The 25,593-nt window shown below is 40.1% G+C and overlaps 3 protein-coding genes and 1 pseudogene across 6 annotated transcripts in view; 1 reads left to right on the top strand and 3 right to left on the bottom strand.

Annotated features, from left to right (window-relative positions):
• Window positions 1–461: 461 nt before the first annotated feature.
• pum3 (pumilio RNA-binding family member 3) lies at window positions 462–9,478 on the top strand. 2 transcript variants are annotated; one of them, XM_086053766.1, is made up of 18 exons: window positions 462–593; window positions 1,103–1,164; window positions 1,252–1,494; window positions 1,917–2,115; window positions 2,232–2,307; window positions 2,387–2,480; window positions 2,783–2,849; window positions 3,239–3,413; window positions 3,626–3,729; window positions 4,099–4,177; window positions 4,664–4,762; window positions 5,255–5,308; window positions 5,465–5,545; window positions 5,627–5,769; window positions 5,915–6,137; window positions 6,282–6,369; window positions 8,354–8,444; window positions 8,838–9,478. In XM_086053766.1, exons 2-18 carry the CDS (start codon window positions 1,104–1,106, stop codon window positions 8,959–8,961), a joined length of 2,001 nt encoding a protein of 666 aa, XP_085909892.1. In that variant the 5' UTR covers window positions 462–593; window position 1,103; the 3' UTR covers window positions 8,962–9,478. The 2 variants fall into 2 exon arrangements, with proteins under 2 accessions (XP_085909892.1, XP_085909891.1); XM_086053765.1 differs by having other exon boundaries at window positions 1,103–1,170.
• Window positions 9,431–23,516, bottom strand: kcnv2a (potassium channel, subfamily V, member 2a). 2 transcript variants are annotated; one of them, XM_086053767.1, is made up of 9 exons: window positions 23,243–23,516; window positions 22,540–22,662; window positions 21,613–21,791; window positions 21,327–21,498; window positions 14,549–14,749; window positions 13,161–13,415; window positions 12,044–12,160; window positions 11,845–11,970; window positions 9,431–10,996 (listed from the first exon to the last, which is right to left on the bottom strand). In XM_086053767.1, the coding sequence occupies exons 1-9, from the start codon at window positions 23,378–23,380 to the stop codon at window positions 10,646–10,648; spliced, it is 1,662 nt and encodes a 553-aa protein (XP_085909893.1). In that variant the 5' UTR covers window positions 23,381–23,516; the 3' UTR covers window positions 9,431–10,645. The 2 variants fall into 2 exon arrangements, with proteins under 2 accessions (XP_085909893.1, XP_085909894.1); XM_086053768.1 differs by lacking the exon at window positions 14,549–14,749.
• LOC147135225 (E3 ubiquitin-protein ligase TRIM35-like) lies at window positions 15,236–16,601 on the bottom strand (annotated as a pseudogene).
• A 1,078-nt stretch (window positions 23,517–24,594) lies between the features above and the next one.
• Window positions 24,595–25,593, bottom strand: part of vldlr (very low density lipoprotein receptor) — a 29,066-nt gene continuing 28,067 nt past the window's right edge. For both annotated transcript variants that reach the window (XM_086053763.1, XM_086053764.1), the window contains one exon: window positions 24,595–25,584. In XM_086053763.1, the coding sequence (XP_085909889.1) occupies window positions 25,549–25,584 (36 nt within the window). In that variant the 3' untranslated portion in view covers window positions 24,595–25,548. The remainder of the gene's footprint in view (window positions 25,585–25,593) is intronic.

The following is a 25,593-nucleotide window of genomic DNA, read 5'->3' as shown; positions in this document are numbered from 1 at the left end:
TGTCCAACCTTGTCTGTCCCGTTCGGTTGCATCCGTAACCAGGCAACAGGAAGACAATCTTAACACTGCTAAGCCTGTTGGTTAGTGGAGTCCTCCTAGCGGTCGCCACAAACCGCTTTATGTTTTAAGAACACCAGAAAAAACAAAACACAAAAAAAACACGTGTGATATTTTAATGACCAACAGTAATTATTTTTTTGTTAATTGTTTAATAAGCAACTCTTAAATATTAATTGCATGAATTTTATGAGTGAAAATCAAAACACCATTGAATAACCACTAAAAATAACAGCCAAAATAAATTTAACGAACATGACAGTTTTACAAAGTAATTATATCAAATAGAAAACCGTATTTGTGGACACTGGCTGGGTCACAATATTGTAACGTGAATCGATTGTTAATCACATTCGTTTTTCCCAGTTCATTACGTGATCGCTGACTCTTATTTTGTGTTGCAGCACTGTCGTAACAATGGCAACGTTTTACGGCAGCAAACGCTGAGTTTGATTGGAGCTTTCAGTGTCGTAAACCGTTGAGGTAAAACACGCATGGACATTTTTGGACGGCGTGTCTTCGTATCTGCAATCAATGTAAGTAAGCATATTACACAACGAACATTATCAATGATTTTATCATTTGAATGTGTGTATTATTAATAGCTGTCAATTGTGTGTGTTTTTTTAATTTTTAAAGCTTGGATATTTTGATCGTTTGAATGTTCCCTAAAAAGTAGCCTGAATCCACTGGACTTGATTAAAATGGCGACAGTTAAATAGACAAGTCTGTTTCCCTTCTGTTATAATTACCAAACATGTCTTTTGCCCAACAAATGAGTTAGTTACATCGCTTATCATTTACAGTATATTTCCCCCCGACGAGTCACGTGTTTTTTCCCAATTAGAATGTAGTTACTCGATTTTCCTTGAACCTTCCAATTGTAACTGTTGGCATTCAACATTGAATCAGCTAATTCGGGCAGTTTCATTTACATTTCATGCTCTTAGCAATATTATTTTAATCCTGTTACGTTTTAAGACTTTGTGGGACTGTAGATGTATTAGATTTTGTTAAACTGATCATGTTTCCATCACTTCTTTAGAATGGAAGCTAAACCCAAAACACCCTTTTCCCCCAAAGGAGGAAAGAAGTTAAAACAGAAAGGCAAGGGTAAGCTTGTAAATAAAACAACTAAATGCTCATGTTGTAAGTTTTAACCTGACGTGGTCCTTCACATGTCTCTCTATACAGATTCTCCTGGGAAAGCACCGAATAGTAGGCCACCTGGTAAAAAGCCCTTCAAACCATACAACAAGAAGGGCAAAATGGGGAAGGGTGACGATAACACCAAGAAACAGCATACAAAATTTGTCAAAGGTGGAAAAGGCCCAAAGAGAAAATTCCCTGTTGACAAAGTGGAAGGTGGAAATGGGCCCAAGAGAAAAATGCCTGTTGACAAAGGTGAAGGAGACAATGCAAAAGAGGATGGAGTAGGTAAGAAATTTAATTTATCCATCCATCTATTTGCCTGAGTGTCTGGCGGGGGTGGTAGCGGATTTCGCAAGTAAGCCCAGAATTCTCTCTCCTCATCCACTTTTAAGTCCCCCCACCCCATTCTTTTCCCCTCTTTGCACTTCCACTTTTCTCACCGTGACATATGGACGGACTCAAGGCCAACCTGCGGACTAGGCATAGTTAAATAGCTAACTACACGTCACAATTGTGCCGGATAACTGCTGATACATTCTTATATAGTGGGCGAGGGGCCATAAAAGACCAAAAAATGCTGAAAACTGAAATGGGGGCTCCCATGTTTATTGATGAAGCAATCCACACATGATTTTCCACATCAACAAATGCCACACACTTACATTTGAGAACATTTAAAGTGACTTTATATTTTTGTGTGTGTCCAGGGCCGCAGGCAAAAAGGTTCAAGAAAGGCGAATTTAAGCCAAAGAACAAAAAGCAGGGGGCACAGCAGACAGATGAAGAGCTAAAGAAGAACAGGCAGCAAAAGAAGAAAGACCTGAAGAAGAGCAGACAGCAAGCAGATCGAAAGGACATGTACCAGATCATCAATCAGGCCAAACAAGTGTGGGGAGACCTAAGAATGTACGTAAACACACACTTGTATCCCTATTTTTCTTCCCTTTTTTTCCTTATTTTGTATGAGTAGAGACTACTGTTGAATATGAACAATTCCAAATTTGTGTGCATGACGTCCACAGGAAGAAGTGTAACGGCGATTTGAAGAGGAAGCTAATGAAAGATCTTCATGACCTGATTAGGGGGAAGTACAAACAGGTATTTGTCAGAGTTGTTGAAAACCAATCGTAACGCTGTGTTTCCATATGCGCTGAGTCTCACCATCTCCCTCCACCAGATGGCATATGCTCACGACTCTGTGAGAGTGCTGCAGTGTTTTATCCAGTGGGGTAGCCACGAGCAGAGACAGGAAGTGTTTGATGAACTTAAAGGTGAGGTATTTACAGTATAGCTATCTGTTTGTGTCATTATTCACTCAGCCAACCATCGCTACTATTAGCTTATACTAGTAATAAATGATGTCCTTAACTGTCAAGTTTGTCAGAACTTAATTCACTGTATTTACTTTGTGAAAATTGAATTTTAACTGCAATAGTGACAATTTGGTTTTCTGAACGATTTCACAGCATGCGTTTGAAAGTGAAACATTGCTAATTTTGAATGATTTGATAACTAGTGCTGTTCATCGAAAAAAATACAGGCTTTGCTTATGTCGTCACGGTTTGTCTTCCAGATGATGTCATTGCTTTGTGTAAATCGCAATACGGCAAGCACGTTGTGAAAAAGTTGCTGATGTATGGGTGAGTTGCTCCAACTTGAGCCGATTTCATATTTTGACATAGTTAGCTCCTTTAGCATTGCAACTGTGTTACACGTCTGACAGAAAAGATTTCTGTTGTCAAGGTGAAGGTGTTTTAAAAGTTGCTCAGCACATTGAATTTTTAGGGGGAAAAATTGTGGAAAGTGGGATTTACTTTCTTTAGCAGAAATTTACCTAGAAATCGATGTTTAATGTAAAACTTGATGTTCCCCAATAGCACCCCCATCACTGGGCGATCGTCCCTACCAATTGAACCACAGCTACATATTTGTTTTCTTTTTTTATTTATGAATGTTTTTAATATTGTTTCTGAACTTTGTCCTGTCCTATTTTGTTATGATCTGTTAAGCTATTCTTTTGCCTCTACAGGAATAAGGAGCTGGTGGCGGCTGTGATGCAGACATTTAAAGGCAACGTGCGAGCGATGCTTCGCCATGCTGCCGCTTCCGCCATCATTGAGTACGCCTACAACGACAAAGCTGTACTTGCACAGAGACTCATGCTCACCGAGGAACTGTACGGAAACGCCTACACCATCTGTAAGGTATAATATAACACACACACACACACACACACACACAGACAGACCAAAGCATGTCAACACACCTGAGAACTGTTTGAATTTATGGTTGAATTGCATAATATCTCTGCTTTACGCATTCAACCTTCAAGGTACCACTTTACATGGCAGTATTGAGTTGAATTAATGTCACACGCTGCTGCCGGTTGTCAATCTTTGTCTCTTTCTGAGTGCAGTCATCGGTGTGCAACACCATCGAGAAAGTTGCAGAGGCCAACCCAGACAAGCTCAACCTAATCATCACTGATATGAAGCAAAGTCTTACACCAATGGCACAGAAGTAAGTCCACTGAAAATACATTTATCATACACCCCAGAACACGTTATGACAGCAATGCAAGAATTGTAATAAAAAATTTAATTGACTCTCACTGTCGTAGAGGTATCCATTTAAAAAGTTTTGTTGTGCTTAGTTTTACAATTTTGTTTAAAGCGCATCACACTGTGTCATATTTTTGTAATATTTTGAATCCCAGTGTGAGATTTAGCTTGAGTTGATTGCTATTTTTGAAGATGGCCATAAATAAATGTAATCCAGTATCCTGTTTTTCATAATCAAAAAATCTTTATTCAGTATTTGGGACAATGTAAATGAAGCTTCAACAGGGATGTGAAGATGTGATGTCATGTACTGCTTTTTCTGTTTCAGAGAGCAGGTCATCAAACATTCTCTCGTCCACAAAGTTTTCCTGGACTTTTTCTTGTTAAGTCCTGACAAAGAGAGAGCGGTGAGTTCTATTCTTTCAGTAGGTACATGTCATGCATTCATAGTTTCTTAAAGCCACGTGATCTATCAAGAGGGAGTTCATTTGTCTGTTTAGCACAGTAGTTATGATTGTTTTAATACTTTTATTAGAGTACAGCTTGAGAAAAACAAGTTGTCCCAGCGCAGATGAGCTCTGGCAGGACGCTGCCATTTTCAAGTGCCTAAACATTTGTGTCAAAACGGTGCATGTAGAGAAGCAGCGATCAATGACGTTTCTGGGAGGCTACTGTGAACTATTGTTTGGGCAGAATTTTTTTTTTTTTTTAACGTAATTAAACGTTTTTAAGACATGTGTCTATGTGACACCTTTGTCACTTGGCTATTTATATAAATCAGATTAGGTTTTACATACAGGTTGAAAGATGGCTGTAGTGTAAATGCTCAAAATGAAAGTGTCGGGGCTTGACTGTGTTCCTCATGAACTTGTTTCTTTGCCGTATGTGAACAGGAGATGATTGAGTCCATAAGGGAGTCAGTCGTCTACATGGCTCACACCCACGATGGAGCTCGAGTGGCCATGCACTGTCTGTGGCACGGCACTGCTAAGGTAAACACACTCTTTTGGTAGATGGATTAATTGTACCCTCTGCCGGTTGCTGCCACAGAATGCCACCAATTTGACCTGCATTGCTTCAAGATTTAGCCCACCTCGAAAAGATTGCTTAATAAAATGCCAATTATCAGTAATCAGATAAATCCTTGTTGTCCACTTGAGTCTCATTTAAAAATCAGAGAAGATGCAACGGAAGTTTCCGTAGTCAGCACTTTTAACCCTACAACGCTAACGTCGGGTGATTTTCACCCACACAATTTTTTTGTGATATTTTGTGTTGGGAAATTAAAGAGGACAACTTCCAATTTGGCATACAGTGTTGTACCTTTACATAAATTGATGAAAACTGTGTTTTAAACGCGGGTTAAATGTGCCCGACGTTAGTGATGGTGTTACTAATTTTAACGTTAGTGTTCTAGGGTTAAACCACATTGCATGGCCAAATTCTTTGTTTTGAGCTGCACGTGTTTGTTTTTCCTCTTTCAGGACAGGAAAGTCATCATCAAAACAATGAAGACATACATGGTGAAATTTGCCACGGTGGGTTTTCACACTAGTTGCCTTGGGGTTTTTTTTTCCCCCACTGTCAATTTTCTTGCAATGCTTAAGCACAAACAACATGAATTAAATGTTTTTGTAGATTAAATCTAGACGTGGTTAAGAACTGCTAAACGTGTGACTGTGTTGTGTCCTCAGGGGGAGTTTGGTCACCTGGTTCTTCTCGCCATATTTGACTGCGTGGACGACACCAAACTTGTTAAACAGGCTGTGTTGTCTGTAAGTGGGACCTTGGTGTTTTCTTCTTTGCTTCATAGAAGGTCGTAACGTGATCATGTCGCATGTTTGTCACTTATCCAGGAGCTCATGTCATCTTTGGATGAGGTCATCAGCAACAAGTATGGCAAGAAGGTTCTGTTGTACCTGCTGAGCCCCAGAGACCCTGCTCACCTGCTGCCTGAGATCATCAAGGTGCTAGAAAAAGGGGATGGCAACGCACACAGGTCAGACATTGAAAACCAATCTTTGTAGTCACTTTTTGGCATGTCTAAATATTACGAATCTCACCTGATGTTGACATTTGGAGTCAGCAAGTATGACGTGACCAACATAACCTCCTTCCGTTTCTTTCTCTTCTTCTACCATTAGTAAAAAGGACATGGCCCTTCGAAGGAAGGAGCTGCTTGAGGTCGTGTCCCCGCCGCTGCTGGATTATCTCCGCGAAAACGCCGCCGCCATGGCCATGGACAAGGCCACCAGCGTGACAGTTAGCGACATCTTGGCGTCGGCCTGCGGCGACCTGCGACCCGCCATGGCGGCTGTTGCTCAGCTGGCTAATCAGGATCTAGTGCCAGGTGGTGTTGAAGGACAGGTCAGTAGGAATGAATGAGGGTTGTTTTGCATTAAAAATCAGGACATGTGCCAACTATAGCATCATGTTTTGGAAATAACACCAAAAAGTGTCAGTGTGAAGTTGTTTGTAAAAGTGAGCCAAATGTGCATCCCTCTTTTCTAGCTCCACATGGCAGAACATCCTGCAGGGCACCTGGTGCTTAAATGGCTCATAGAGCAGGACGTCACTCTGGCCGAGGCTGGCAAAGAAGGTGACTAAATAATAGGGGCGTAACGGTACACATGGGTGTATTAATACGTTTCGGCAGGTTCGGTTCGGTCCACTTATTAGCGCGAGCTTACGCACGGGTGCTATTGACTGCGTGCGGAAGAGGAGAGTGGCGGCACAAAAGTAAGAGCCAGAAAAGAGCTAGAGCTCGAAGGTCCCCCCCCGTACACTGCGGTCTCCTGTTTGGGAACATTCTGGCTGTCCTGTTAAAACCGCCCTTGGGGAAAGGTACATGTACAAGTCCGAAAGTTGTGTGCCGACATTGCTACTTGAGGCGGCAGGTAGCACGTCTTACATGCACAGCATCATCCGACTGAATGTTTCTTAGACGAGGGAGCAAAAACGTCAAACTTAAATAGCGAGATGTTCATATTGTAGCGTCTTCCAGGAACACGCCGTCAGACGTAGTTTAATTATCATGTTATTATTAATCCAAGTACAACTGCTCGCGCTCTTCTTTCTCCGCTGCTCCACTCGCTTGCCGTACGATGCATTCATGAACCTAGGAAACATCACAACTCAGCAACACGCAAATCCGACCATAACACAGATAACCCAATTCGTTACAACACGCTGTTGGACATTCAAAGATTTCACTGCCTAAAAAGTGTATACAATTTCATAGACTTTTTAAAGTTACTGTATTTTTTTTCATTATAAAAATAGTTTTAATATAGTTAGCTATAATTGTAACTGTTATTTTATGTATTTTTTGCATCACAAAAAGTGTATACACGTAATGACAACTTGGCTTTAACTTGAATACGTAATGGATCATAGGCTGTTGCTGCTGAGTGTTTAAAGATTTCAGTGTCTTAAGTTACAAAATTAAGAAATCTTTATTGTTAGTGTATTTTTTATTCTAGTGTAATTTCTTCACCCGAATGGTTTGCTTTTATTTTTTCAAAAAATTTTACTTTAGTTTACTTATATTTTATCTTTTCAAAATAAACCCAAAAAAAAAAAATCAGTTTTTTGTACCGAAAATATACCGAACCGAAACGTGACTTAGCGTACCGTTACACCCCTACTAAATAACATATGGCTCAAGCGATACATTTTTTTTTCCTCCACTTTATCTGTCATAACACACAATCCATTTTCTATAGCGCTTGTCTACATTAGGGTTGCAAGTGAGCTGCGCTGTATCCGAGCGGACTAGTCAATCGTAGGACATCTTAAGACAACCATTCACACAAATTCACAATTATTGCCAATTTAGTCTTCATTTACCTTACATGCACGTTTTAGGAATGCGGAAGGAAACTGGAGACCTTGGAGAGAAAACCCATGCAAAGTCTATACAATCTCTACACAAAGGAGGGCCTGATAACACAATACATAGCATGTCATTTAGCGTTACACTTTGTCCCGAGTTAATGTAGCTGCAATTGTCACAACACATCTTGCATTTTTGCAATTTTTCAAGTGTTGTTTTATCTATGTGTCCAAGGGTTGGTTGAGAAATAATCTTCGTTGACATTTTTCAAATTAGGGAAATTGTACTGCTTACACTAAAATGACAGCACAAGATATCGAGTGTGTGACAAATATTGTACAGCTCCACCCCCTAAAAGCACTACTGTATACACATGACCCCAGCAAACTGATTAGTAAGCACTCTGAGCATTATTGCAAAAACATTATGTTCTTTCAGCAATGTTGAATAATTGTAATATGGAACTTTGGTAATACTGATTAGTATTTTTTGGGGGTGGAAGTCATCCATTGAGTGATGACAATTCTGCCGTAAATGGTAGTTGCATTCGCACCATTATTGATTTAAAATTGTGTTAAATTTGTCATTTGTTTTTCATTCTAATCCCTCAAAGGAAAAAGTCAGTTTACACTCTGTTGCATAGAAGTCATAGTACTGCATATACATACTTTATGTGTTGAGCTTTCTACCAAACGAGTGCTGATGTCAACAGAATGCTGAGTTACTTCTTTTTGTGTTCTCCTGCCAGAGCGCTTTTCCAGGATCCTGGTGGACACTGTCGGGATGGAAAAACTAAGGAGTTGGGGCAAAGTCAACAGAGGAGCCATGGTGCTCTGCAGGTGTGTGTTTGTGTTTATACCCCACTCAAGTCTCTGCGGAGCGTCATCGTCTCTGGCAGATAATCTATTCAAGTAGATGTTGAACTACAAAGTAACCTTTAGTTGTTAAAGGAGACATGCGTCTTTTTCAGTTTAACTTATTTCTCTATCGAGTTGTACAGGTGACATTATTATTCGGTCATTTGTGGCGGGAAAAGTTTTGAAATGAGCTTTGTGTAACTTTTTTTTTTGTTAAAAACCTCACATTCTTGCAGGGGTATGTAAGCTTTTTATATCGACTATGTATGTCAAGCAGTCCTACCATGCATTAAATAACCTCTCCTAAGAGAATATCATATTTTCAAGCTGTAAGGACAGTCAACATTTTAAAAGTTTGCCTTTACTGTCCAACAGCCTTCTGAACAGCTGTGACAGGTCTGTGGTGGCAGACGTGAAGACAGCCCTGCAGGACTTTGGACTCGACAGCGCCAACAGCAGCAAGGGAGCTGAAATCCTGCTGGAAAATTTGAGAAAATAGAGCAGTCGCACACATAAGTGGTGACACTCAGCATCACTTTGGACCTGGAAGTAGGACTGAGTCACGTCAGAAACTGATGAGGACCATATGTGAACTATTTTACAAGACTAACACCAAATGTGTCCCAAAGGGAGGGACACTGAACATTCTAAAAACTAAGGCTGATGTTTGAGTATTATTAAACCTATCTGTACTCCAGAGTTAATTGGGGTCTTCTGCTTGAGGACCAATGACGATAATCTTTGGCGTGTGTGTAGCGTAATCCAGTTTTAAAAATGGACAGACAACCCAACCATGTGGCGATATTAAACTACCATAGTACGAAAGTCATCAGTGGTGAAAAAATGATGAGGTTGTGTCTTGGTGATCCTCAAGTGACATTAGCAAGCAGGGAAGCTTCCACCTTAAATGCTACATTTTTTCATGTGCTGTTATAAGTCAAAACTGAATCACAATACAAGGTCAGATGATCAGTTGTGCTGTTTAATGGTTCATAAACAAAAATGAGCTATTTAAAGATTTTGCCGGATTGCTTCTATTATTCTGAAAATTGACTATTTTCTGTTGTTTCACCATGTCAATTGTTTGTGCCAACTTGTGCCATTTAGGTGTGATCGCGTTAAACACCACTGGGAGATTAACAACTGAAAAACATGCTCGTGTGTTTTTTTTCCCCCCTTCACTCATTCACTGCCAGGCATTTTCAGACCCTCTTTTACCCTAATGTTTGAAAAAAATAAATTCCTGCGATTGAATGGCTGGACTGAAAAGACAAATTCATCCATGGCAGTGAATGAGTTAAGAGTCACAGTGCTGACTTAGCAGCTGACTGAGAACTGTGTTAATGTTAATTCCCCTCTGCAAATTGTAAAATAAGCACGTGTGCATATTCCATTTGGCGCCTGTGACGCAAACACACACGCACCTCCATTACACATTAACTCGCTTCCACAGTATCTCTCCCTCTCACGTGTGCTCTTAGCGCACAAACACACATTAGACATGCCTCACTTGACATTTTGACACAGAAAAGTGAAGTGGAAGTTAGAAAGTCAGCGCTGGTCCATTGCAGACCCGCAGGAAAGATGTCATTACAAAGTTAGGAGCAGACAACTTCCCCTTTTGCAAGGTGGCATGAGCAACAATGACAATAACAGTCCCAGGATTGTTGGAAAGCCGTACGAGCATTCATTCCATATCCTTGATATCCAGTTTAAGGTCTGGGTACTAGCAAAGGGCGCACTAGTACTTTGTAGAAGGACTATCCTACTTTTCCAGTACTAGTGCCACTTTTGTCCCACTAGTACAATCTTAAACTGAATATGAAGTATATTAAAATCAATGGGGGGAGTAAAAGTTCATTATGTACAACATCCTCGAGTTTGCCTCGAGTGCAAACAAACATTCCCCCCCAAAAATACAAGTGGTAGTAGTACAAAGTGGTGGTTATAATTTGGAAAATACATAGTGTTTCCCCACTATTACAATAGCAAAACATCGCATGTAATTCATGCCCCCAAAATGTGATTAGTAATGACAAACAATTTTGGGGCATCAATTACTAATTACCTCTATGTCACAAGATGGTCAATATGGTGTCCCTAAAGAGTCAAACAGTCCAAGAATATATTACAAGCCCAGGGGTCAAAAGTGCTTTGGTTTCTTACTGTACATCAAGTCACGGTCATGTGTGTTCATGACAGACTGCAAAAGCGTTCCTGACATTAGCTCCCTCCTCTGCTGCGCCAACCAGCTGACACCGCAACCGAGCCGCTCTCGACTGAACGGCGTCCTGATAACATTCCGCAAACTTCTTAGCCGCCCTTTGGGCAAAGTGCACGTCGCCGCGGGCCTTGGTGACGGCGGCGTACTCTTGCGACTTGAGCTTGCCGTAGTAGTCTGAGAATTTGTTGTAGAGGACGGAGATGGGCATGCCGTTGAGGATGATACCGAAAGCGATGCAGGCGAAGGCAAAGACGCGGCCCAGGTTGGTCTCTGGGAGCATGTCGCCGTAGCCCACCGTGGAAATGCTCACCTGTGGGATTGGAGACAAAGATGATGAGGATGATGATAATGTCAGAAGCTCGTTTCATGCCTGTAAACTAGGGCCATAAAAACACGTGCACGTTGAACCGACTAGTTGACGCGTGAAATTTACCACTCGGCATTGCGAGTCCAGCTTGAAGTCGATTAATCGCCATTTTTAAATGGTGAAAACCATCAGGTTACTCTTGCACTGTGAATACAACCGAATATTTGGAATCTTTGTGAATTAGGCCATCGAAAGTAACAAAGCATACTTTTCCTCTTTCAAAAGAAGATTTGAGATCACATTGCTTGTGGGCCTCGAGAGATGAAGAGCACAAAAGACGAAAAAGTGAGGGTTATACGGGTAATAGTTTTCTATTTTTCATTATAAGCATTTTTGTTTCCATTTTATTTTGTTAATGAAAATGTTTTGTTTTTTTCCTATTTTAGTTCTAATTATTTTGTTATGTTTCAATAAAAACCTTGTAAACAGAGGTGGGCATTCCATCAGACTGACGGACACCCGTTTTGTTGACGATTGACGAATAACGGGGCACTTTAAACAAAAAAAAATTACGAACTCCAATGACCCAAGTGGCTTTTGTAATCGTCAGTGTAATCGTCACTAACCGTGTCCATCGGTCCGCCACCAACATACGCCCGTTTTGCTGAGTTTTTTTTTAATTTTTTTTTTTTTCAATAGATTAAATGACAGACTTAACGGACAATTACAATTCGGTTCGTCACGAAAAATGACGGACTGATGAATAACGGACGACTACCTTGCCCGCTGACGGATGACGTACCAGCAACATTGAGTAAAATGCTTGTAAGTATGTCCAAGTATTGACTCACAGCGGCCCACCACCACGCAAGCGGCATGGAGGTGAAGTTGGTGTTGGGAACGTCATGCTCGACAGTGTACACCATGGCTGAAAACATGAAGATCCCCATGCCAATGAAGAGCAGCAAACAGCCCACCTAAACACGCACGTAAATGATGTCACCACAAGTGGTCTGGCTGAGGAGCATGAAAGTACGTGTAGCACGTGACCTGCTGGTAGCACTGTCTCAGCGTGAAGCCGAAGGCTCTGAGGCCTGTTGAGTGACGAGCCAGCTTCAGTATCCTAAAGATCCGCATCAATCGCATGATCTTCAGAACTTGGCCCAACTACAGAAGGAGGCAAGCATGTACAAGATAATTAGCAAAAATAATCATCATAATAAACAACAATAGTTATTTGAGATTCCACGGTATGAATTTTGGCATGTGTGGGTTAGTCGGGAGGGATGGGGAAAACCCGTGACAACTTTGGAACTCCTGCAGTGCATTCTGGGTCAGGCTGAACAATTTTGAAAAATACGATGCCGGTAATTGTATTTTTTTTCCCCCTGGGTATGGGCTAAGCCAAAAGTCCAAAACAAAATTATGATTGTGATTTAATTCACAATTATTTTTTTCAAGGTCCACTTCCCCAAGCAATAAATGAATCTGTATTAAAATAAACAATATCAGATGTATTATATTATCCATAAATGTTTTGGCCTTATAGGTGAAGATTACTCTAAAGTAAAGACAACTGAGCCATGAATTAAAATGAAAGAGCTGATTTAGCTATTTCAAATTAGAGCTGTCAGCTCTCTAAATATTTTGACTTAGTCTTTTAAGCATTCATAATTACAACTTCACAAAATTCTACCAAACAAACATGGCGTAAACATAACTTATAAATCAGATTATAATTATAACGTAAACAAATCTGTGATTTAAACATCAACTTGTCATGTTTCAATGACAAACATGTGGACTGTACGTCATTCTAAATTGATCTGGATAGCTACAGAAATACCTAATCTGTACTTAAAAAAATATATAAAAAAATAAAATAAGTCTCTCAAGTGACTGAAACGAGGCAGAGTTCCGCCCGCCTCAAAATTACAGCGTTAGAATTTCATTCTACTACATTGCGATGTCGATTTGAAATCCATGAATGGTTCAGTACCAATTATGGGACTTGTAGTATCAGTGTTAATAGTAACTGGGAGGTTCACATGTCAGCTTTCCATCCATCCATTTTCAACACACACTGGAAATTAAATGTGTCATCCAAATGAAAGTGTGCCATTATTTTGTCTGCTTCTTAACGTAATGTTGATCATGCTGCTTTTACCTTTCCAACACGTGACATGGTCTCAATGTCCCCAGAATGCGCGTGTGTGTCCGCTTCATCGAAACACTCCAGGACCATCTGCAAGTAGTGTGGCAAGATGGCGATCAGGTCGACAGAATTGAGTACGCTGCGTCCAAAACTTCTGATGCTGGGAGTAGACAGCAAGCGGAGAACGTACTCCAGGGTGAAGAAGGCGATACAGAAAGTCTCCACGTGTTCGCCGTAGAACCTGCCGCTTAGCTGCCCTGACGGCGTCTGCAACACAAAAGCAGGCACTTCCACCATTTTGTTTCCAGCACAGACTTCTTGATGTTTTCATTTCACACGATGAAGTCTAGATTTTAGCGCAAATCTTAGAACCGAGAATGGGTGGTAGCACGGTGAAATTGTGGTTATCGGGTTTGTCCTTTGCTAGGTGTTTGATATTTACAGCCACAACTGTACAAGCGCCTGGTCATTTTAATGAAATGTACTAGAAGGGTTGTGTGAAAACTATTCTCTTAAAAGAATAAAAATGCTCAGTTGGGATTAACATTGGTGGAGGGGTATTAATTGCGCAACACGTTTATTACTGTGGAACTGCAGATGTTTCCGATAATTGGACTCTTGCAGCTAAAATCAGGCAACCAAAATATTAGGAACACTTGGTATAAAGCAGTGCAGTTCCACACCACTGCAAACAATCACTGTAGTACACAGTATTCTGTCGCTGTCCTGTGAAAAACACTTTAATTTTCACTTTAATGCGATTTCTGTAACGCGGAAACGTGATTCAGGTAAAAATAAGATAATGAAAAAAAATGGAGTGTTTTTCACATGACGGCGACGATTTGTAGGTTGGTGTACTACATTTTAAAAGTCAAGTTAACATTTACAGTCTACCCCCCAGGTAAGGTAGGATTTTACTTGAGCATTATCTTGAGGCATCTTGGTGCCAAGCAACCGTGCTGACATTAATAAAGTAGTTTCATTTAGAGCAATCTTGTCCTTTGCTGCCATCTTGTGGCATTTTGATGCCAAAGAACTATGTTGAAGTCATTTGAGCAGTTTCATTTAGACAAAAGTAATGCTTTGCCACTTTCATATGGCATCTATAGGCAATTCTCAACTTTTTTGGGTGGGTGTCAATGACTCGTAGATTTATGCCATTCGCTGAAGAACTCTGTCCCAATACTTGTGTAGTAGAGGTAGTTCGTTGTACTATTCATTTCTTGGGCAACATATTGGACTAGTGGTTATGTGCTCAGAGATGTACCCGGTGAAGTGTACCCTGCCTCTCGCCCAAAGTCAGCTTGAGGTAGGCTCCGCTCACCATGTAATGAGGAGGTATGATGTGCAGTGCTATAGAAAATCGATATGTTTTATTTCTCATTTTACCCCCTTCACACCTTATACTGCATCTCCTCTACGGTGTTGAGTGTCATGGCGACGAGTGAGATCAGGACGAACATGGAGGATGCGACCGCCATCAGCTTGGCAGAAATGGAGGAGAAGGGCTTTTCCATCATGTTCCAGATCTTCCAGCGGGTGCGTCCAAAGATCATGTTTTGATACAAGGCCTCGTCCTCCTCCATCGCGACTACCTCCACCTGCAGGAGACAGTAGGGAAATGCTGCACGGGGTTACAAAATAGAAACAAGATATGCTGATTTCCAGGAAATTGCACTCATTACTTGATGTAATGGGAATTGTGTTACGGTAATGACTATATACAGTGTTCTATTTATCGCATTGATTTTTCTTGTATGATGTTTTAATGTTAATGATGTTCTCGCCACCACACAAGGTTTCATGCACGCATACAATCCTGTATTTCCGCCTCCAGACCCACAAGGCCACATTCCCAGGTGGCAGGTTGTAATCGCCTGCACTTTTTCAGAGGACCCAGGTACCCATTTAATATGTCGGCCGGTACGTCTGATACGCCTTCTGACTGGCCAGAGCACTCTTACACAATCAATAATTTAAAATGATGGTTTTGAATTTATTTTAAGGATTAAATCATCAAATATCCCCATGGGTGAAGAAAAACAAAATGACATCAGATGTCAGTAGTGCAAACAATAAATCCAACATCAGTGACTTTCAGCAGTAACACAAAGAAGTGGAAGTGGAATTATCTTGAGTGGATGTTTATCCATCGTGGAAAAGAAAGGAAACATTTTCATGATCCCGGACAAATGTGGCCATTCAGAACGCTTCAATTTGCCTAATTCAGTATGTGTAAGAGGATCCTAGAATGAAAATGATCTTTTGTCAATATCCACGTGAACTCTTATCCTCTGCAGTTTCACTGGCATTGAGTATTTATTATCATGAGATTTAAATCTCTATGTGCGTAATACACCTGGAAAATGAGGGTCCTCCCATGCCACCCCCACTTTCCATTGCGTGTTGTCTCCCATTTCAACATCCGAGACGTGTGTTCCCGAGGCCATAGCCATAGCGAGCACATCGCTAGACGTAAACCTCTGTGGATTCCTTGGACGCTGCTGCGCTTCTTTCCAAGTCACACTGGTCAGATCTTCAGATGGACCGAGTTCAGGGTGGGCCGGTTTGGGGCTTAGAATCACAGGACTGAAGGAGACCATCTCCTTCATACGTTCCCCACACGGAGAACTTGAGGTTGCCCAACACGTTGGGCTTCGTCCAGCAGAGTTTGCGAGAGCAGCTCGGGCTCCTCGGGCAGCTCTTGGATTCTGGTCATTGCAGCCTGGAAGTTCTTCATGAGGGGACACGCCTTCAGACGTCAGCTGCTCCTTTGTGGCTTTGATCACGTCTGAGAGAGCGGCCATGTCTCTGTCCAGAGACTCAATCTTCTCCTTCAACATCTGACTCTTCTTCTGCTCTTCCTCCCTCACAGCAGACAACTTGGCCTCCTCCTCAAGATGCAAGAAGCGATGAAGCTCCTGAAAAAATCCTTCCTAAATCTTGCCTTCAACCTGGCCCCTCTGGACTCTGATGTCCACCGCTTGCTCCCTGCAGCTGTTTTTAATGTTTTTATAACACGTCAGTCTCTCCTTGGCATCCTGCAGGCCTTCATGGAGTTCCCCTTCGTGGCCGTCAACAACTTCATCAAGGGGACGGAACATGTGGCCAGCGTGGATCGCTGCACATTTGCAGACGATGCACACGAGCTGCTCCTGGTGGTCCAAACACAAACGTTTCAGCGTCTCCTTGTGCAAGCCGCAGATGTCCTCCGACTCCACTGAGGCTTGCGAAAAGGCCTCGCACACATTCCTCAGTGAGGTAGTTTACATGTACATCAATCCAACTAAACTCCGTCCTGCAGACTGGACATGTTCGCTCTTTCGCCGTCCACCGCTGCATACACCGGTGGCAGAAGCTGCGATCACATGGCGGTATGACAGGATCGTTAAAGATGTCCAAACATGTTGGACATTTGAGTGTCTCCTGAACTTGGCTAGTCATGCTCCTTGGGAAGACACCGTCTCAATCTCCAAGCTTCGTTCACGTTCACTCTCGGGAGAGCGGCAGTGGGTCTGCCTCAGTCACCAGTGAATGGATCGTTTTGCATCTCAACAGTTCAAAAGTGCACTTCCTGCAATCGTGCTTTTGTTTTCAGACTTCGATCGAGGACACTTGGACTTGAAAAGACCAAACCTTTACGGATTTATTATCGTATAAATGACATTTGCCAGGTGCCAAAGTGCAACATTAAACGAGCTAACGGCCGGTGGAGGGATTGTCAGGTCAGGAAGATGTTAGTGTGTACGGTTTTTACACTTACTGCATCATTTTGAATACAGTTCAGTCCGAGTATATTAATCTCACAAGCTTGTTTAAAGCATAAATCAACCCAAAGATATGTATTTTTAAGGATATGTTCCATGCAGGCCCACTAGATGAAACACAGCATTCTGATTAATATTGTGCTTGTGGAATATGAATTAAGCAACAAAATCCACACGTTTTTAGCCTTCTCGGGGGGCGGCCATTTTGTCACTTCTGTTGACCATCACAGACTTTCAGATAACGACCAATCATAGGTCAGCTCCAGAAGACAGGTGGGCCGTGATTGGTCGTTATCTGAGCCCTGAGCAGTTGTCATTTTGAGTCGACAAAAGTGACAAAATGGCCGCCCCCTGAGATGTCTAAAAACGGGAGTATTTTGCTGCTTAACTCATATTTCATATTGCCTTGTTTGAACTAGTGGGACTGCATAAAAAATATTCTTGAAAAAAATATGTTTGGGTTGACTTCCTCTTTAAACTTGAAACATATCTGGATGACAGCAATGTTTTTCCTTTGGTCAGAATCGATGAATGCCCGCGTTGAATCCTATGCCATTTAATGTTACTAATCTTATTTCAACCCGTTTTAAATACACTAAACAAATTGAAAACAAAAATTCACTTCAAACACACAGCTTTTCTCTTTTGTTCACATATGCTTGGTAAAGTCAAATTCAAACGAGCCTCAACTGTCAGGAGAACAAGCATGGTCTATTATTTGAAATGCAAGTCAGACGTTAATCGATGACACTTGCACTCTAGACCAAACCTTTTACTTGGCAAACTGTGTGAAATGTGATTCACTTATATTGTAGAATTAAGATTTCCCGTGTGACCTTTATCAATCCATCTACGAAGAATGTCACCTTCAAACAAAAAGGAAAAAAAAAAGTATTTATAGCACATCATTGGAAGACCCTTTCACTTATCACCCAACCTTTATGGATTTATTGTCGCCGAACTGAGGTTTGCCAAAAGCACAACATTAAATGAGATAACAGCCAGTGGGGGGAGTGTCAGGTCACAAAGACGTTCAAGTGTCAAATCACACTTATTGTATCATTTTAGTAAAGGACAGGACGAGTATGTATTGATCTCAGATGATTAAAGCTGGCAAATGTCTGTCAATGTATGTTTGTTGAATAGGAATCATTCAATGAATGCCTCTGCTAAACACCAAGCTATATAATACATTTATAAAAATAGTAATGATTACCTGAGTTGTTTTCATGTGTTAATGACAGTATTTTTTTATTCTTGTCAGCGAGGGTGGGATGTTTTATGCTGGGAGTCTTTTGGTGTGATGGGCGTATCGATTCCATGGTATCGGCATACATTCATGAGTAACAACAGGGTACAGACTGCGGTCATAAAGTATTGATACTAATTAATAAATGCAAAAAGCACGTCACTTCCACAATTGTTAGGATAACTACATGCAGGCACTTACTGACATGTTTTTTTTAATTGAGTATTAAAAAAAAAAAAAAAATACCAATATCAAAACCCATAAAAGCAAACTTAACAGTCTGGTTTTGAGCTTTTTTATTTTTAATTTTCCCCCCTATTCCTTTGCATTGGAATGCTAAAGATGGGGATATCGGCAGATCTCTTCACACAAGCGTTATGAATGCCACTACAATTCTTGGCAGGACTCGCCCTGGATTGGATGCTGGATCCAGGTAGAAAAGTATGAATTGGCCTTTATAGTGGCCCCAGGTGGCCAATTTGCATACATCAGGACGAGCAGTGTAACATGCATTGAATTGAATGAGAAAGGGTGACAGGTGTTAAGGTATCTCTTTTTAACTCTGTTTCATTGTGTCATTTGTCGAAGAGGACATGAGAGGAATAAATGATGGTAGTCGTGGGAATGTTTTGTACAGAATATACAGCAAAGAAAAAAAAAAAAAAAAAAGACTGTGGAAAAATTTGGCAGAGACACTAAAAACGCACTCTGGCTTTCTTCAGCTCCAGGGTCTGCTCTTAAAATTTCTAAGGTTCACCCAACTTGCTTTGACTGAAAATGACATCACATTTGCTCAGGGCTCAGTGACGACCAATCATGACTCAGCTTCAGAAAACAGGTTAACCGTGGAAAGAACATTTTGGGATTGAAGTCTCCTTTGAAAGAGTAAAATACCAGACAAAATATTTAAAAAAATGTAATTTAAAAAAAGTTAAGTGCACAAAATATTTTTAAAAATACCCAAAATTTTGCAAAAAGTGAAATAATGGCAAAAATATATAAAAAATACAAACTACCTAAAAAATAGACTATACAAAAGTGCAGAAATGGAAAAAAAAGTGGAAAAGTTATGCATTTAAAAGTGTGCCAACATTTTTTTAAAGTGCCAAAAATATCAAAGTAATCGAAAGCTACCAAGTCTGTAAAGAGACTGAGAATTACGACCGTTTAAAGGTGCCATGCCAAGTTTTCTATTTATTCTTTTATAATCTTTGGTTTCCTTTTATCAGGTTTGCAAGATAATTTGCGTTAAAAATAAGATTCTCTTTTTCACGCCATATTTTTGGTTAAAAAATAATTGATTTTGAATGGTCTGTTTTCTCAATATTGAAGAAATAATATTGAGAAAATTAAATAAGATGTACTATGTCTGGGTTGCCCTTAATTTGATATGGAAAACATATTCCTAAGTAAATATTACCATGTATAACCTATTCCGCATGGAAATTATCTATGCGGCAAGCAAGTTATATCTGGTAAATTGTAAAAGAAAAAAATGATAATAATAATAATATGAATTAGACTGTAAGTTTTGTGGTCAGACCTTGTAAACTCGGTAATATTTCCCAGAAACCTTGAATGCACCATTGAAGGAAATTACAATGGTCAAAATAGCAAAACGAGTGCATAAAAATATATTCAAATAAAATGGAAAACACTTTCTATGCCAAGTTGAAATAAGTCCAAAAATGGGAAATGACTCAACACAACTATGACCAACATTGCAACCAGCAATTTAAAAATCAATGTCAAGGTGAATCGTGGTATGACAAACTATCAGACTTAAGATGGCAACATGATGGTGAAAGTGTGCCAAGAAGAAGCCTTTTCGCCTCACACCATCTGTCAACAAGAACACTGATTTAGGTCAGACACTGTCAGCCAGCATGCAGATTAGTTAAGAAAAACTGAAGAAGTGCGGGGGGGACTTGAGATGACATTTAGTGGTCAGTATAATTTACAAGCTGAAGGTTTATTTGGATGATGAAGTTCCACTGAATTTCTATCACATTTTGTATGTAACACCAGTGAAATCCCTTGACAATTTTAAAAGGAAAACAAGAAGAGTGAGAGAGGTGGAAGCACTTCTTTCAGAAGGCAATGGCCAGAAAAGTGATGCAATAATCATGTCATATCAGCAGGCAGTCACTAAACCTCCAATAGGATTGGGTTGATGTCATTTCTAAACCCTTGTCATAAAATATTTAGATGATCATATCTGCTCAGTTTTGGTTAGCACTGCTGTATTGTAGCAACTGTTTTATTTATTTTACTGAATTCTTCACACAGCCTGTAAATATGAACATTGTTGAGGTGGCCATATGGTGTCTGGTCACAGTGTGTTGTGTTTTGGGAATGACTATTATGAGCTTTGATGTATTAATGGGCATCCATCCATCTATTTTCTATAGCACTTGTCCTCATAGGATTACAGGTTAGCCAGAGACTTGGCCAGCAGAGTTTGGGCATAGGGCGGGTTACACCCTGGACTTGTCGCCAGTCAATCGCCAGGCACGTCTAGACAAGCAACCATTCACACTCATTTTTTAGAGTCTTCCATTAACCTAACGCATGTTTTTAGAAAGTAGGAAGCCAGAATAGCTGGAAAAGACCGTGCTGCCTTAATAGACAAAGTGGAAGTCAACCCAACCTTATTTTTTTCAGAAAATGTTCTATGCAGGCCCACTAGTTGAAACACGGCATTCTGATTAATATTACATTTGTGGAATACAAATTAAGCAGCAAAATACACTCAGTTTTAGCTATGTAAGGGGTGGCATTTTGGCAAGTTCTCAGCTTCGGAAAATAGGTGAGCCATGATTGGTTGTTATCTGAGCCCTGAGCAACTTCGATGTCATCTTCAGTCGACAGAAGTGACAAAATGGCCGCCCCCTGAGCTAGCTAAAAACGGGTGGATTTCCCATATTCCACAAAGGCGATATTAGTCAGACTGCCGTGTTTCAACTAGTGGGTCTGCATAGAACATATTCTGGAAAAAAATATGTTTTGGTTGACTTGCAAATTAAACTTCTAAGGTATATACATGTATTTAACATTCTGGCTTAGCAACAGCAGAATTTGTGATGGAATTATTTCTAGTTATAAAAACGTGAAACTGAATTTCTTCTCCGGACCATGGCAGAGACACTAAGGCCGACCCACCTCTGCCATAAGCTGCTTCTGTATTTTCAGCTGCTCGTTCAGCTCGTCCTGCCTCTCCTCGAATGAGATGCGACAGCAGCGTTGGCTGTTCTTGATCCTAACGCCCCAGTAGTTGATCTCCTCCAGGAAGTTACGGGGGCAAAGCTCATCTTTAATCCACAGCACGCCAGTCCTTGGCATGGAACAAGAGAAGATTCAGAATGATTGTCTTTTTTTTTTTTTCTTCCCATATTTGTGGCCTGTATTTTACTTCAATTAGGTCCCACAGCATTATAGTTTGTTGTACCTATAAAAGTTGAAGATGTTTTGGAAAATAGTGGGGTCCCGGTCAAAGAAGAACTCATTGCTCTGCACGATGTAGTCATCGCAAAGTTCCAATTTCCTGTTATGGTCGGTATATGTGGCGAGGCGGCCAATTCGTGTTTTTGGATACCTGACAGCTAACCTGTAGGGTAGCTGGTACACCTGCAAAGTAGAAAAACAAACATTACAAAACATTCATCTAGGCATGGGCTGGTTTTCAAAATTTGAGCTTTTCCAAAACTGCTGGGACTGGCTGTCACCAGTAATGAGCCCTTTTTTTGTTTTGTTGACGGGGCTTCGAAGCTGGGCACAATATGACTATCCCTTCAAACAAAACTTCTACAATATTATCAAAGCCGCTTATACTCACTAGGATCACCATGCTTAAAATGTGTTAGACTTTGAACAAAAATACCGGTAGGCTATATATTTGATGCTAAAATCATTTTATTAAGTGAATTATGATTCTGAGTAACTGAAGAAAATTCTCTGCTTTAGTTCTGCATGTCGTTAAATGTTTGTAAATGCTTGCTGGTGTTGTCTTTCCATGTGTAAAGCGTTGCCTTGAGCATGAAATGTGCTATATAAATAAAGCTGCCTTGCCAAAGCACCTTTTTTCCTATAAGTGGTCAAAAAGGATTTGTATTGTTATACATGAATCAATTCTGAATTGTGACTAGTAAACCGTCTCAAATTTGGGTATAAATGTAAAAAAACACGTTCCTGTTGAAAACTGTAAAACAGAGAGCTCACTGGAACTAAAAGTCTACATTCGAGCACATCATGCTGGATGGTGTCTTTGCCAGGTGGTCTCATTTGTTAAGTGCTAGGTATTTATTTTGTTTCCATGTCATCTTAGGGGCTCCGTAGTTTTCAGCACAGCAAATTGTAGTAGACTTTAAAAACGTACAGTTCCGCCAACATTGATGTTGAGCGTGAAGTGCTTTGCAGGAGAAAGCAGCATGAGAGGCGGAGATGCATCCTCCTCCTCTTCATCCTCAGCATAAAGATCATATACATCTTTGCCTAGGTCCTACACAAATAAAACAAGTATGGTTTGCGACTCATTAAAAGCAATAAGCAAAAAAAACAATTACACATCACTGTTGTGAATGTTTACATGCTGGTGTTTAAATGTGGATATATTGAACTACGCAGAATATTTGGGTTTCAGAATGTTCATCAGCAGACAAAAAATACTGCAAATGATTAAGGGATAAATGATAGCCAAGCAAAAATATAGACTAGCCATCATTAACCACTTGCACAATGTATGGATATCAAATGCAAGAGCTGATGATCAATGAATGTCTTTTTTTAAGTGGAAATCAAAAGATATTTTCCTTATCTTATTAACTTTGGTCTAAACAAAAATCTGGACCAGAGGGATGAAACTGCATATAAACTGATTGAAATAAAAATATAACATTTTTTTCATCTTAATTTGTATGAAACCAGTGTTGGAAGAATACACATCTTTAAAAAAAATAAATAAAATAAAAAGGTCTGCACGCCATTTGCAAACAGGAATTTGCACACAAAGGAAAACTGCGATGAAAATGCAATCTAAAACTAAGTAAAAAAGTAAAATATGATGAGATCAAGTGTCTGACCTGCATAGAATTCCATGGCCTCACGAAGATCCTGTTCAGGTCCACAAAGTCGTTCGGTTCCCTGAAAGCTGCAGTTCGGCTGCCGGGTTTGTAACCGGGGAACAAACTCCTGCTACGGGCTCGGAGGAGTCTCAACATGCTTTGATTCTCACACACGAAGGTATGCGCAAAATGCAAAAGTAAAAAACTTTGTCAAAAGGGGGAAAAAATGCATTGGGATGTATTGACATTTGGGGATCATTGCGAGAGAGGCGCAAACCCAGCCGATGTATGAAGTTGCTCTGAGATGATCTGGGTGCTTAGTGTTCTCGATGGTATTATCCTTTCACTCATTCATCTCTTGATCCCTCTTTCCACTCAAGCCATGTAACTTGACCAATCGGGTTGACTATGAGATACTATATATGGGACATTTCTATTAAAAAAAAAAAAAAAAAAAAAAAAAAAAAATGAACAGCAGTATAGTTCCATAAACCGATATTTGAAACAAGAGTAAAATGACTTTTGACCAACTATAAAATTTGAAATGGGAAACAATGCTAAAACATGTTGGCACAGAAAAAGACTTCATTAAAAAATAAAATTAAAATGGTGGTGCTCGGTAATGTAATGCAACGAATACCATGTACTTGGGATACTTTGGTAAACCGTGATACCGATTTTGCAAACAAATCTGGAGGTGGGCAGTGGCCTTTTTATGCAGACTACAATGAGTGGAAGAAACAGGACAATGACCGTATGGGGGGTTGAGATAAATGCCGTCTTTAAGTATGTTGCACAAGCTTAAAGTGATTTTTTTTTTTTTTTTCCCCCAACAAATCTGAAACAACCATTACGTTTTACACCATCACTTAAGTTCCACGGAAATGAGCTAAACTGAAGGTTAAAGTCAGTTTGATAGTTTCTCATGGTCACAAGATAAACTCTGCACTGTAATTGTATGGACAGATGTAGCTTGATTTGTAACAAAATAAATTAGTGGACCTTGCCACTGTGTTTACACAATTTAATCAATGCACACACTCCTGTTTTCGTCACAACTTGGTATACCGGTAGTCAAGAAGTAGACTTGATGGTTGGCTGCACATCCAGTGTTCAGTACATATTTGTTAAGACTTCGGCCATCTTTTACAAGGACAAATCAAAAAATAAGTACCTTGCCGATGGGGTTTATAAAAAAACAAAAAAACAAAAAAAAAACGCCTTATCAAAGTTACTAAAATGTAATTTATCTGAAAGTAAACATTTCAAAGCACCTTTACTGAAGCATTAGACATCAGTAAAAAACACTTCATGTTCAGTCTCACACTACATTGAAATAAAAAAGTCAGATAGTGTTCCACAAAGTAATGTTCTGGATTAGAGTTTTAATTTAATTGGTATGCAAATCATCCCCCACCCCCACATACATACATATACAGAGCTTTTAAATGTTTAAACAACTGTACAAGGCTAGAAAAGACCCACAGCCACAGCAAACATACAAAATAGTTTTACCAAATTGGGTTGCATTTTTTTTTTCCCATTTTATGTTCAGCACATTTGAAACCTAACTCTGGTACAATGGCCAACCATAGCAAAAGAGATCTCATGTCAAATGTATACAATCTTATTTACAGAAAACATTTGATCAAAGTGCATTGAATAGAATCCTGATCGACAGTCTGAGATGATGGCTAAATATGTACAATGTTTAAAAATGCTGAAAACCTGCTGTCAATAACAATAATACATTAAAGACTCAGAACACAACTTACTCTAAGAGGTATTGCAAAAATGAACTCATTTTACTGACACAACAGAGCCTGTAGATTTAAAAAGGCAAAATATAGTTCAGATCTAGTTGTACAGTAAAACCTGTCCAGCAGACTTGATCTGTTTGGCGAGAGGAGGACTGAAGCCTCGAGCATGAGTTCAAGACTCATAAACAGCTCGGCAAAAAAGGTAGCGGCTAATGAATTATTGGGACTTTCTATCTCCTCTTTTTTTTTTTTGGATAAGGGAGGGTGTTGGTGGGGGGCTAAACACTGTCAAACTGATTTCAGGGCAGGGCAGAAAACGCTTCAGAGCGCGACAAAATCCAAAGTATTATTTACAAAATAAATAACATTTCTTTCAGTTGCTGTCACCACTGATAATGATTTAATGCACTTCAGGAGGCATGTTATCATACTGTGAGCGATGTTGCTGATGGAACAACCACCAGTGTGGGAACAAGGAGATGACATGCTCTGCCATGAGTTCCATTAATTAGCAAAAATCGGAGGACAAACAAACAAACAAAAAAAAAAAACACCCCAACATGGTCATGATAGATCATCCTCTGTGCTCACTATCGAAATCTGAAAAGA

This window comes from Filicampus tigris, chromosome 15 (genome assembly GCF_054856515.1).
Source record: "Filicampus tigris isolate MCC_2025a chromosome 15, RoL_Ftig_1.0, whole genome shotgun sequence".
In the NCBI taxonomy this organism is placed as follows: Eukaryota; Metazoa; Chordata; class Actinopteri; order Syngnathiformes; family Syngnathidae; genus Filicampus; species Filicampus tigris.
This window is presented reverse-complemented; position numbering and strand designations above follow the sequence as displayed.